Consider the following 12,231-nt stretch of genomic DNA (forward strand, 5'->3'; position numbering starts at 1 on the left):
ATTTACCCACAAAATTAACGTGTGAGAGACTCATATATATATATATATATATATATATATATATATATATATATATATTAATGGTATAATATTTTTGCATAAAATTCAAGTACCTTATATCGTACTCTTAGACTAAGGAAAATGAAAACAATTATATTCCATTTATGGTAGCTGTACTTTGGAAGAACATCTCTGCCTCCTAATGCAGAAGAAGAAAGAAAAACATATGAATTAATATATCTCTCAAATTATATATATTTATATTCAACCTTAGTACATATATTACTATTTAAATTGGAATATTGCATAGAGTAATTAATTCTATGCATGTGACCAGAAACGGAACACTCAGAGTTCATGAAGTCAATAAATAACTGAACCGTCCAACAAAAAAAGTAAGTCAGAAAGGAATAATTACCGTGTTAATTTATTGGGGTAATTGTTTTTTTTTTTCATTAAGGTTGACTAGTTGACCCAATTCTTCACCGACAATTGAGATATTATTTCGAAATAAAAAATTGTATGTATCTTTCAAAATAAAAACTGAAAACTTCTTACGTATAATTTGAATCTTCAAAATTGATAAAACTGTCCTAGCTACTGTTAATTTGGTAACTGATATTTTAAAATATTAGTTTGGATTCTGGAATTGACAGTTCAAGTATTGAACAAATAAATTTAATCCGTAGACTTAATTAACAAATAGCATATTTAATTTGATCGTTGACCAAATTAACAACTATAAGCAAAAATCAAGAACTAACGGTCTTCCTTCTATAAATGAGACCAAATTATACAAAGGTTGCTCATAGTTTGGTTTCCAGTTAGTTAGTTAGTTTTTTTTTTTTTTTTTTAATTTTTTTTTTCAGGTACACATGAAATTCAGAACCTCAGTTATGTAGGAACATGCTCTTTGCTAGGTTGAAATTAATTTCACTTTGTTAGGACTCAATACAATTTCTTATCTAATGTATTATTTTGACATCCAGAATTTCTTAGTCAGGCGGCTTCAATTTATAAAAATAGCATACACTGTACAAGAAGAGCAGGAAGAGATTCTCTATAAAGGAAACAAAAGGAGACATTTCATTCTAGCTAAATTTTTTTCTTCTCCTCTGTTGTATAGCCAACTTATAAATCCAAAGCATCCTTTGTAATTCATTACAAAGAACTAACAAATTGATTTGGAAATAGTTAAAAATAGGTCTAGGTTTCAATTTTGATGCATATTGATCTTTCTTGCACTACAAGAAAACTAAAAATTACAGACTACATTTTATCAAAAAAATTAAATTCACCAAGTTATAATTTATCAATGGAATTACTAAAAAAATTTATTAACAAAAACGTTCGTCGATATAATTAGTAATGTTTTGTAAACAAACATTAATGACAGAAGATTCGTAAGTAAATTCAATAGAATAAAGGATGTCAAAATTTCAAATTCTTTTCCTATTTTCTCCATCAAAACACAAAACACTTCCTCTTAAAGTTTAGATTCGCTTTCTCCCCTAGAATTAATGACTGAGACATGTGGACTTGACGTAGCCCATTGGTGAGTCTGTCACCATTACCTACCCTGCCCTAATGTTGCCATCGTTGAAGGGATTATTGCGTTGTTGGGTTGAAGGCGTCATTGCACCATAATTTCTTTCTCCAATTGTGTTTCCCATAACCTAAACTTCAGTGAAGTGTTCGCGTTTTCTCCAATTCCTTTACCTATTCGTGTTTTTGACATTCAATCAACTAATTCACTCTTTCATCCATCGATTCACGCATTAGTCCATTGATTGTTGTTGGTAAGTTTAAGGTTTTGATCTTAACTTAATTAATGTATTTCACAAATTCGTTCACTTATTTATCCATTCTAGCATTTTGCATAGGCTTATGATGATATGAGTCACAAGTTTGACACTTTACAAAATCTGACCATGAGATTCTTGCCTTTGGAAGAATAAAGTTGTCTTCAACAACCTTAGTCCAGCCCAACGCCGTCCCAACAACAACTCAGTCTAGCCCAACCTACGTCAGCTCAGTGCATCCTAATCTAACCACAATCCTAACAACGACAACAAGACCCTCAAGAAGAAGAAAATAATTATATGAAAATTATTTGGACTATGTTACTTTTAGACATACTTTTAAATACTTTATGTTCGTGAAAATTGCTTTATAAATATGTTTGTGATGTTTGTTTGGATTGCCTTATATATGTTTGTAACGTTTGTAAGATATTGTATTAATATTTGTTTGAATTCCATTGTCTGGTAGGCGTTAACAACCTTATTGTTATGTTTAACCATTATGTTTGTTTGCTATAGGTAGAGAATAATGTCCATTGTACTGAAAATTACAATGTCATTTACTGATGGATAAATCTTTCGATAATGTCTCGTACTTGAGTCATATAACAATGAATGAATATGACTCCTCAATAATTACTAGCAAATATATTTGTCAGTAAATATCGAGAGATAATATCTGTCGATAAATCTTACTGATAATACTTTTATTGACGAATGTAACCTGTCACTGGTCCGTTGAAAAAAATTGATTACCTATAGATTTTTATTATTTCTGATTGATATTGATCATCGATAAATTAAGTTTTTTTTAGTGTTAGTTGATTGATATAACTTGAAAATATAGTTAAAGTAATTGTGAAAAAAAAACTATAAAATAAAATAAGCATGAATTCAGGTATGATAGCATAAAAGAAGTAAAAGAAAGATATAAGATTAGCTCAGTGATAAACTTGGAAGGAAGGATGAGAAAAGTTGTAGGTTGAACTTCCTACTAACACTAACATTTTCGATAAAAAAAAATAGGAAGAATGAAATTTTTTGTTATTTTAATTCATTATCCGTTGTTCCTATTTTTTCCACTATTTTACCACTTAGAAGTTTTTATTAGCTTAACCAACACTTAGTCTCATTACAAGCTAAATAAAAATTTTGTTGATCTTTAATCCATATGTTTCAAGTTGAAAATTTTAGAGGTTTCACAAGTTTATGGCAATGCTTTGAGTGTAAATACAACCTTAAACACTTAAGAAAGCTTATGATTTTTATCATTGTGGAAGTTTTACCTTTTTCTTAGTTTAACTTGATTATGATTTTTGTTTCCTTTTGTATTTTTTAATTATATTATTGATTGTTGCGACTCTTTGAATGTTTGATTGTTTTCTCTTTTACTTACAATGTTCTTTTATGATTCATCATATATATATTTTTTTTCATCTATATGTTAATTTGGTATTTTTTTTCCTTTTCTTAATATATTTTTGCATGAAAGTACAAAAGTTTAAGCATAGAAGAATTTCATTACATATATTTTGTAACTTTATTTTATCTTTTAAGTGATTTTACAAGTTTTATTGTGTATTTTTTTTGTCATTAGTGATAAATTGATTTTGTTTTATATGAATGCCTTAACTTTTGTATTTTTAGTTGATGTGGCCTATGTTTATCATCATACTTTGTCATCAAAGTAAAATTATTGATGATTTATCAACGTAAAAAATTCATCAATTAAATATTTGTCAATAAATTTTACCGACAAAGAAAAAAATCTACTAGTTATTATTAATCATTTAAATTGGTTGATAAATATTCATTGACAATTACGAATAAATTTTATGGAAGAAAAAATTTAAGGAAGAAAAATATCCTAGTCTTTTTCCTTGTTTTCTTTTTTCTCTCCTTCATATTCTTCATCTTTTTTCTTCCTTCGCTTTCTCCTTTGTTATCACCGCTATTCTTATTATATTCATGGTGTCGCTTCTACCGTCACTATGTCCACCATCTTTGATTTATCTTTCTCCTTTTCCTCTTTACGTTGTTATCATTATTGTGTAGTCATTATTGCTACTGATGTTATCGTCACACCTCTTTCGCCTTCTCATCTTTTTCTCTTTTTCTTCCTTTTTCTCTTCTTTTCTCGTTCATTTTTATTTAATTTATAACAAATATTTCATTAGATTTTACGAAAAATTTATCATTAATTGTATCAATATGCATTATTAATGAAATTATTGATGAATTTGAAAGAAATACAATTACTGAAATAATGTCAAAATTTATTTATAGTTGCTTTTCTTTTAAAAAATACAATTAATGACAAATTTATCAATATATTTTATCTTGAAATGACCAATGTTAAAGTAAAAAAATCATCTCCATTTTACTAATAAAATTTTAATTATAAATTTTAAATCATTGACAAATTTTATTGATGAATCCATTATTAATAAATATTTTTATCAATAATTAAATTTCTTAAAATTTATAATAACATATGTTAATAAATTATGTTTTACCGTGGAATTTTTGTGTTGTTAGTAAATAATATTGTTCCGATAAATTCTCTCTTGATACTAATATTTTTCTTTTAATTTAAATTAATTATATTGTTTCCACATTTACAAAGTTTCACCCTGCATATATGATTTGCTGGATTTAAAATTTTCTTCTATTATCAATAGTTTTTTAAAATTGAGTGAAATACACTAAAGTTTATATACAAAATTGGGTTGCAGTGAAGTTTGTAAATAAAATTAAAACCCATTTGTTTGTTTTAATAAGAGCATATTAAGAAATTTGTAAATTAAAAATTAAGGAGGCACATTTCTTTTTTCTAAAATTTCTAGATCAAAATTATCTTTTCACATTTTCTCTTCTCCCTTCTCTTTCTCTCTTTCACGTTCTTCTCCCATTTGCATTTTGAATTAGTTAACGAAAAAAATTAAATGACTAACACTCAATTAAAAAAATATTAAAACTTACAATACTTAATATAATAAAAAAAAGATTATAAATATGTTTTTCGTTTTTAAATTATTTTAAAAATTTATTTTTCATTCTTAAATTAAATCGTATTTCTATTTTGTTTTTCACAGTCACGGAAAACATATCCTTCAAAACAAATGACACATGAAAGTTATATTATAATATATTATTAAATTTCATTTATCACATGAAAACACTTTAAGTATTTTTTGCAGAAAAAAATTACATGATTTTGATATAAAATATATGAACAAAGTGAGCATAAGTCTAGAAACACGATATTTGAAAATAATTCAAAAATAAAAAACATATATAACTATAACAATTTTTTTAATAAGAATTAAACTAAAATATTCGAATTTATAAAACACTTAAAATTTAATTAAGTCTTTAAAACGTTTACGCATTTGTAGGGTGGACAAATAGAATTAAACTGTACTTGAACTAAAAATTAATTTGTCTGTAAAATGTGTTTTTTATTTTATCAAACTAGACTGAACTGAATTATACTAAATTGTACTAAACTACCGTATAAACTGAACTGAACTACTAACTATACTAATCTTAAACTGAATTGTAATAATTTAAAATTGAATTGTACTAGTTTTTAAATTGAATATATAACAATACGTATTCTTTTTAATTGAAATTTATCTTAATATTTATTTTATTTTATTCATGATTGTCTTACAAATTAATTTTTTAATTATTTGATATTATCATTTTCTATTTTATTTATATTTCTTTTATTATTATATGTGTATGGAAATTATTTTACTTTTTATTTATTTAATTTAATTTTTTTTTTATTTTTTTATTTATATTTATTTTGTCATGAATATTATTATAATTTTATATTTTTTTTTTTAATTTTTATTTTTATTTTTTTGTTTTATATGTGTATATAACTTATTTTATCTTTTTATCTACTTATTTTCTTTTAAAATAATATTTTATTTATATTTATTTTGTTGCCTCATAAAATTGTTTTATTGATCAACGATTTATTATTCATATTTTATTATGTAAAAATTAAACTAATATTTATTAATTATTATAATATAATAAAAGATGATATTAGAAAAGTTATTCTTAATAAACGTTTATTAATTTTTTTTGTCATTTGATAATTTTATAATATTAATTATTTTTTCTATATTACTGTCTTTTTACATATTTCATTATATAGTCATTTAATAAAATTTAACGTTAAAAACATATTTTAGTTTTAGTCTTTAAAATACTATCATTTAAAAATAATAATATTGATATTTATTTTAAAGTAAGTTAATTTTTAAAGTAAATAGTTATTTTAGTGTATGTGTTCTTACACACATTTTAATATTATTAAAAGTTTTTTTAACATATTTTTTCATATTTAATAATATGTTAAAGAATATAATATATTTAAAGTATTATTTTTTTTATATAGTCTTTTTTTTCTTTTATGATTTCTATTACTTAATCATTTAATAAAATTAAATTTAAAAAAAATATATTTTACTTTTATTACTTAAAATAATATTATTTAAAATAGTAATATATGTTTATTGATAAAATATATTAAAATTTGTGATAAAAAATTGTTTAAAAAAATTAATTATTAATTTTTATATTAACGTTCCTTTTATTAATATTTTATTATTAAATAAAGTTTTCTTGGCAAGATGAATCGGGAATTAGAGAAGAAAACTGAAGCATAATATATACTGAACTTAATACAGTTAACTATAATACAATACTGATAAGTTATTTTTGCCCAGTCCTGTATAGTTGCATACGTTCTCCTAAATCACCTTTTAATTGACTTTGATTATATAGGCAATATTAACTGATGGGATTTTTCATAATAGTAGTGACAACTTTCTGGGTAGCCTCTCAATTTTTGCCGTTGAAACTTTTTTTCTTGCTTATGTAGTTACGATTGAGATAGCCATTAAAGGTTTGAAAAAAAAAGGGACAATTATCATAGATTCTTTTATAACATTTTAATACAATATATATGTCATTTTTTTTATTGGATTTAGAGTATGTTGACATACTAATAAATAATAATGAATTAGTAAAAAAAATAACATATATACTATATTAAAAATGTTGTTAAAAATAATCTGTGTAAAAATATTTTATTTTTTTTTTAAAAAAAGAGAGAGGCTTAAGTGTGAATTTATTCTTTGAGTACAAGCTCTAGATATAGTCTTCTTAGAATCTGCAGGCTAAATGGAGAAAATGCACGGAGATCACATGCTTTTTATTTTTTATTTTTCTGTTCTCATATTTTTCTTGAATGCAATATTGGTGCAAATAAGCTAGCCAATTATAATTTAGTTAAAAAAAAACTTCTTAATTGTTAAATTTCATTAGTTATGATTTCTTTTATACAACTTGTATCTCATTTACGGTGTATTTTATATGATTTTATCAAGTATTTGTCATTTAGATTAACTATATGATAATACAAAGTTTGGATTTAAGACTTTATGCATACTATCCAAACCCTCCGGCACTATATCAATCTTAATTTATTCTTCTATTTGTAACAATTTTCTTTAGAACGACGTATTATTGGTGTCAAGTGTAGAGACATAAAATACAAGAAGAAAATGAAGGGAGAAAGTGACATTAAATGATGCAATAATAAATAAAAAGAAAAATAGAAAAACAAAAACAACCAAGATAAAAAGGGAGTTTGTTTGAGTACTTTTTATATTTCTAACAGAGCAAAACACTAATTACTATATTTTTTTAAAAATGTTCTGTGCTTAAGTGTTTTTTTAACCAAACGTAAAATAATATATGTACTTTTATGAAAATCACTTATTAATATTTATTCGACATCTCAAGTGAAGTTTAATATTTTCATTTTAAAAGTGTATTTCATGATATTAATAATTAAATATAAATTCATTCAGTAAGTTAGTGATGTAACTATTCAAAATCTATTTTAACAAAAATATTTAACTTTTATATTCTTATTAGATCACTCCAAATATCTAATTTCATATTTGATCGTGATCATAAATAGAATACAATTTTCATTGAGTTACACATAAACTTATTCAATATATATATATATATATATATATATATATATATATATATATATATTATATTTCTTTCTCAAAAGTAATTTACATTTTAAGTTTACACAAACTCACTTAAAAATAAGACAAAAAAAAAAAAAAAAGTTCAGAGCACAATTATTCTATTTGTGGTCGTTGGTCTTTCCACACGTGTTTATGAAAAAATGGGAAGTGAAACAAGCAATTAGAATTCAACCAACATAATCTTATTATCTTATTTATTTTTTCAGCTTTCAATCATGAAGTTCTAAACAGAGTTTTCTTCCTCATCTACCACTGTTCTACCCCACATGCACTATAAATACCCCAAACTCACACCATTTTTTCACCACCACTTCTTTGCTAACCTAGCTAGCACCATCCAAATTCCAAAGCCTTGCAACTCAAACTAGAGTCTCATCGTACACCTTCTGCACAAATTATAACATTAACATGGACTCGGGGAGAATGAGCCAACACCTTCTATCCAAAATTGCCACCAATGACAAACATGGAGAGAATTCTCCATACTTTGATGGCTGGAAAGCATATGAGAGAAACCCTTTTCACCCTACAAAAAATCCTCAAGGTGTTATTCAGATGGGTCTTGCAGAAAATCAAGTATGTGTCATTCTCCGTAGACCCACCATCAAAAAATGCAATTTTTTATTTTGATTATGATCAGTTTACTAAATGGGTGTTCATTTTCTTGCTCGTTTTCTCTTTTCCAGCTATGCTTTGATCTGATTGAAGACTGGATTCTGAATAATCCCGAAGCTTCCATTTGCACTCCTGAGGGAGTGCATCAGTTCAGAAACATTGCCAACTTTCAAGACTATCATGGACTGCAACAGTTCAGAAATGTAAGTCAAGGAAATTATTTATGAATTAACCTTTTCTGACGTAAAGTTTCATTTTATTAATTTCTATCATAGCCTACAAGGAGAAACAACTATTAATATGCTGAAAAAATTCCAGCACTTGCTTCATTTAGTATCTAAAACTCAGAAGAAAATGCAATTTTTGTTCTGATTTTTCAGGCTATTGCAAACTGGATGTCAAAAGTGAGAGGAGGTAGGGTCAGATTTGATCCAGACCGTATATTGATGAGTGGAGGAGCAACAGGAGCCAACGAGCAAATCATGTTCTGCTTGGCTGATCCTGGAGATGCCTTTATGATTCCTACCCCATTTTATCCAGGGTATGTACCTTCTCTTCCTTAAAATCTGTGTTCATTCAATGAATGTCTCTGTGCTATTCACTATCAACCTTTTCAAGTGAAAAAAGGAAACCGAACATTCATAAAGCCTTATAATAATAATATAACATCTCTTCTTTTTTATTCAAGGCGAAATTCAATGTCTTAGCATTCTACTTACTTTAGTTACAACAGCTTTTCTCAATATAATATTCATCAGAGTGTTATTTTTGTTTCTGATGACCATTTTATGTATATCTGCTTACTTGTTAAGTCTGGAATACTGTAGAATTAGCCTAATATTTTGACAGATTACGTTATCTGAAGATGCCACGTTTGAAAACAATCAAGTGTATATATGAAAACGTGGTATTGAAGGGTTTTTGTTGCGGACACCAAATAAGGTGAAGCTTGGCTTGTATCAATCAAAGTAATGTATCACTAATGGATGAAATAATTGAGTCAGTTTTATTTTTATAAGCAAATTAAACTTTATAAAAGATGTGAGGAAAAACACAAAGAATGGCATGATCTTAATTTTGTTATGATATTAATTAAGGTTTTTTCTTTAAATGAGTTTAGTACAAGTAATTAATTTTGTTTTTAAGATTACAAATGTTTCTAATACATTATTCTACAGTCAAAAATAATGTTTCGTTTTAGTAACTTGTAAAACAAAAAAACAATTGACTTTATAAGTATTTATAAGCTTTATCTAAATTATGTGGATCATAAAATTATATATATATATTTTTATCTTTTCATTACGAAATATATATCCTCTTATAGTATGACTTTCTCTTGTGGTCTTTGTTGCATATTGTGATAATTTGGAAAAAAAAAAAGAGAAATTATGTTCAAACTATTAAGCGTGCCATGGTGTGAGGTTAGTCAACACGCGTGTGGTTTTTCGTTCACATATATGTTAAGTCCAAATTAGACACTTCATGATGCAAGCTAAGTGGATTATAACTATACATTGACCTTTACAAAGTGAAACATGGAAACTACGAACATCTGTGTACGGTGACCTCATATTCAAACACAAACGTCAGCACAATACAATAATTACACACACATGCAGCTCTATTAATTTTTCAGAAATTTAATTCGGTTGGTCAAATTTCTTCGCAATATCAAATTTATCTAAAGAAAATCATGCCATGTCATTATTATTTTTTTTTTAATTTTCATGGAATTTCTTTTGCACTAATTAAATCCAACTCTTTTCTTCTTTGAACTGATTTCTGCATTGATATGTTTAACCTTTGCAATTAATTTGCTTTAAAGATTGTGCTTTTTATTGAAAGTAACTCTTTCCAGCAACCCACTTAATGCGTGGACCACAATACATAAATATATTCACTATGGCTGAATTGGTCAAAGGAGAATTAAACCTGTAGGGTGATTAGACGCGTATTATTATATTGAAAAATTAATTAACGACGTCTTATCAATGGCAAAATGTGATTATATATATGATTAGTAAGTGTATACTTACACAACACAAAGAATGAAATACATGGTTTTATTTAACAGAGTGATAAAGATTGATATATTTTCATATTTTACTACAGATTCGTTCGTGACTTGTGTTGGAGAACCCAGGTGCAGTTGATTCCTGTCCATTGCCATAGCTCCAACGACTTCAAGATTACAAGAGAAGCTCTTGAAGAAGCTTACAAAAAAGCCAAAGAGGAGAACGTCAACGTTAAGGGGTTGATCATAACAAACCCCTCTAACCCTTTGGGCACAACCTTGGACAGGGACACGTTGAAGAGCCTAGTGAGCTTCATCAACGAGAAAAACATTCACTTAGTCTGTGATGAAATCTACGCAGCAACAGTGTTCAGTAGTTCCCCCAGTTATGTAAGCGTGGCTGAAGTGATCCAAGAAATGGAACATTGCAAACGTGAACTGATTCATGTCATTTATAGTTTGTCGAAAGACATGGGGTTCCCTGGTTTCAGAGTTGGCATAGTTTATTCATTCAACGATGAAGTTGTGGCATGTGCTAGGAAAATGTCTAGCTTCGGCTTAGTCTCCTCGCAAACTCAACACATGCTGGCTTCCATGCTTTCCGATGAAAAGTTTGTGACGAAGTTTCTTTCGGAGAATTCAAGAAGGTTGGAGGAAAGGCACGAGAAGTTCGTGAAGGGGCTCGAAGAGGTTAACATTGTTCGGTTTCCAAGCAGTGCAGGACTTTTCTTCTGGATGAACTTGAAGAATTTATTGGAGGAAGCAACGTTCGAAGCTGAGCTGAAGCTATGGCGTGTGATCATTCACGAGGTGAAGCTGAATGTGTCACCAGGGTCTTCTTTCAACTGTTCTGAGCCTGGTTGGTTTAGGGTTTGCTTTGCCAACATGGATGATCAAACAGTGGATATTGCACTCAACAGGATTCGTGAACTGGTCGGGAAAGAAACAAAGAAACCAGTGGGAATGAAACGTTGGCAATCGAATCTTAGACTCAGTTTTTCTTCGAGGCGGTTTGATGACAGTGCTATGTCTCCTCATTCACCTATTACATCACCTCTTGTTCAAGCCACTTGAATATTCGACAAGGGTTCTTCATCACCATCTATCGTTTTCAAGAACTATGATGATATGGTCTCAGTCTGAAAATATTTTAATAATTTTTGTTTTGTTTTGCTAATTAGGTTTGTTTTTCTAATGTTCTGGAGGGTGCTTAGGGTATTTTCACGTTTAGGTTGTCCTAAAGGGCTAACTGTGAGATAGCTATAGGGTGACTGAAATTATTGGTGCAATTGCAGTTATATATATGATTGGAATAAATTTGCCCACTTTATATTTGGAGAAAGTTTCATTTTTCCATATATGTAACATTCATGCATGAATCAAATAATGATATTATTCTTTTCTTGTTCGATTATTCATTATAATGGCATTAGATTATATATTTTTAATTAACTCTATGAATTTTCAACGCCAAGTTAAATTGTTGGAAATAATGCAGTTTTTAAGATATATATTCTAACAATTGAATAATATTTTTTAATTGATTAAAAAGTAAAATAATCAGTTATTTTAAATTTAATATTTAAAAAATAATAAATTATGTTAAATTCATAATAGTAAAAAAAAATCAATCTTAGATCTAAAGTTAATTAAAAGTAGATGTAATTAATATAAAAGAAAACTGAACTAATATAAAAATATACTT

At 27.0% G+C, this 12,231-nt stretch overlaps 1 protein-coding gene across 1 annotated transcript; it reads left to right on the forward strand.

Annotated features, from left to right (window-relative positions):
• The first annotated feature begins 8,050 nt into the window (after positions 1 to 8,050).
• On the forward strand, positions 8,051 to 11,845 carry LOC106773917 (1-aminocyclopropane-1-carboxylate synthase). Its single transcript, XM_014660685.2, has 4 exons — positions 8,051 to 8,470; positions 8,581 to 8,712; positions 8,890 to 9,050; positions 10,625 to 11,845. Exons 1-4 carry the CDS (start codon positions 8,303 to 8,305, stop codon positions 11,598 to 11,600), a joined length of 1,437 nt encoding a protein of 478 aa, XP_014516171.1. The 5' UTR covers positions 8,051 to 8,302; the 3' UTR covers positions 11,601 to 11,845.
• Positions 11,846 to 12,231: the final 386 nt, after the last annotated feature.

Source organism: Vigna radiata, chromosome 9, assembly GCF_000741045.1.
Source record: "Vigna radiata var. radiata cultivar VC1973A chromosome 9, Vradiata_ver6, whole genome shotgun sequence".
Lineage (NCBI taxonomy): Eukaryota > Viridiplantae > Streptophyta > Magnoliopsida > Fabales > Fabaceae > Vigna > Vigna radiata.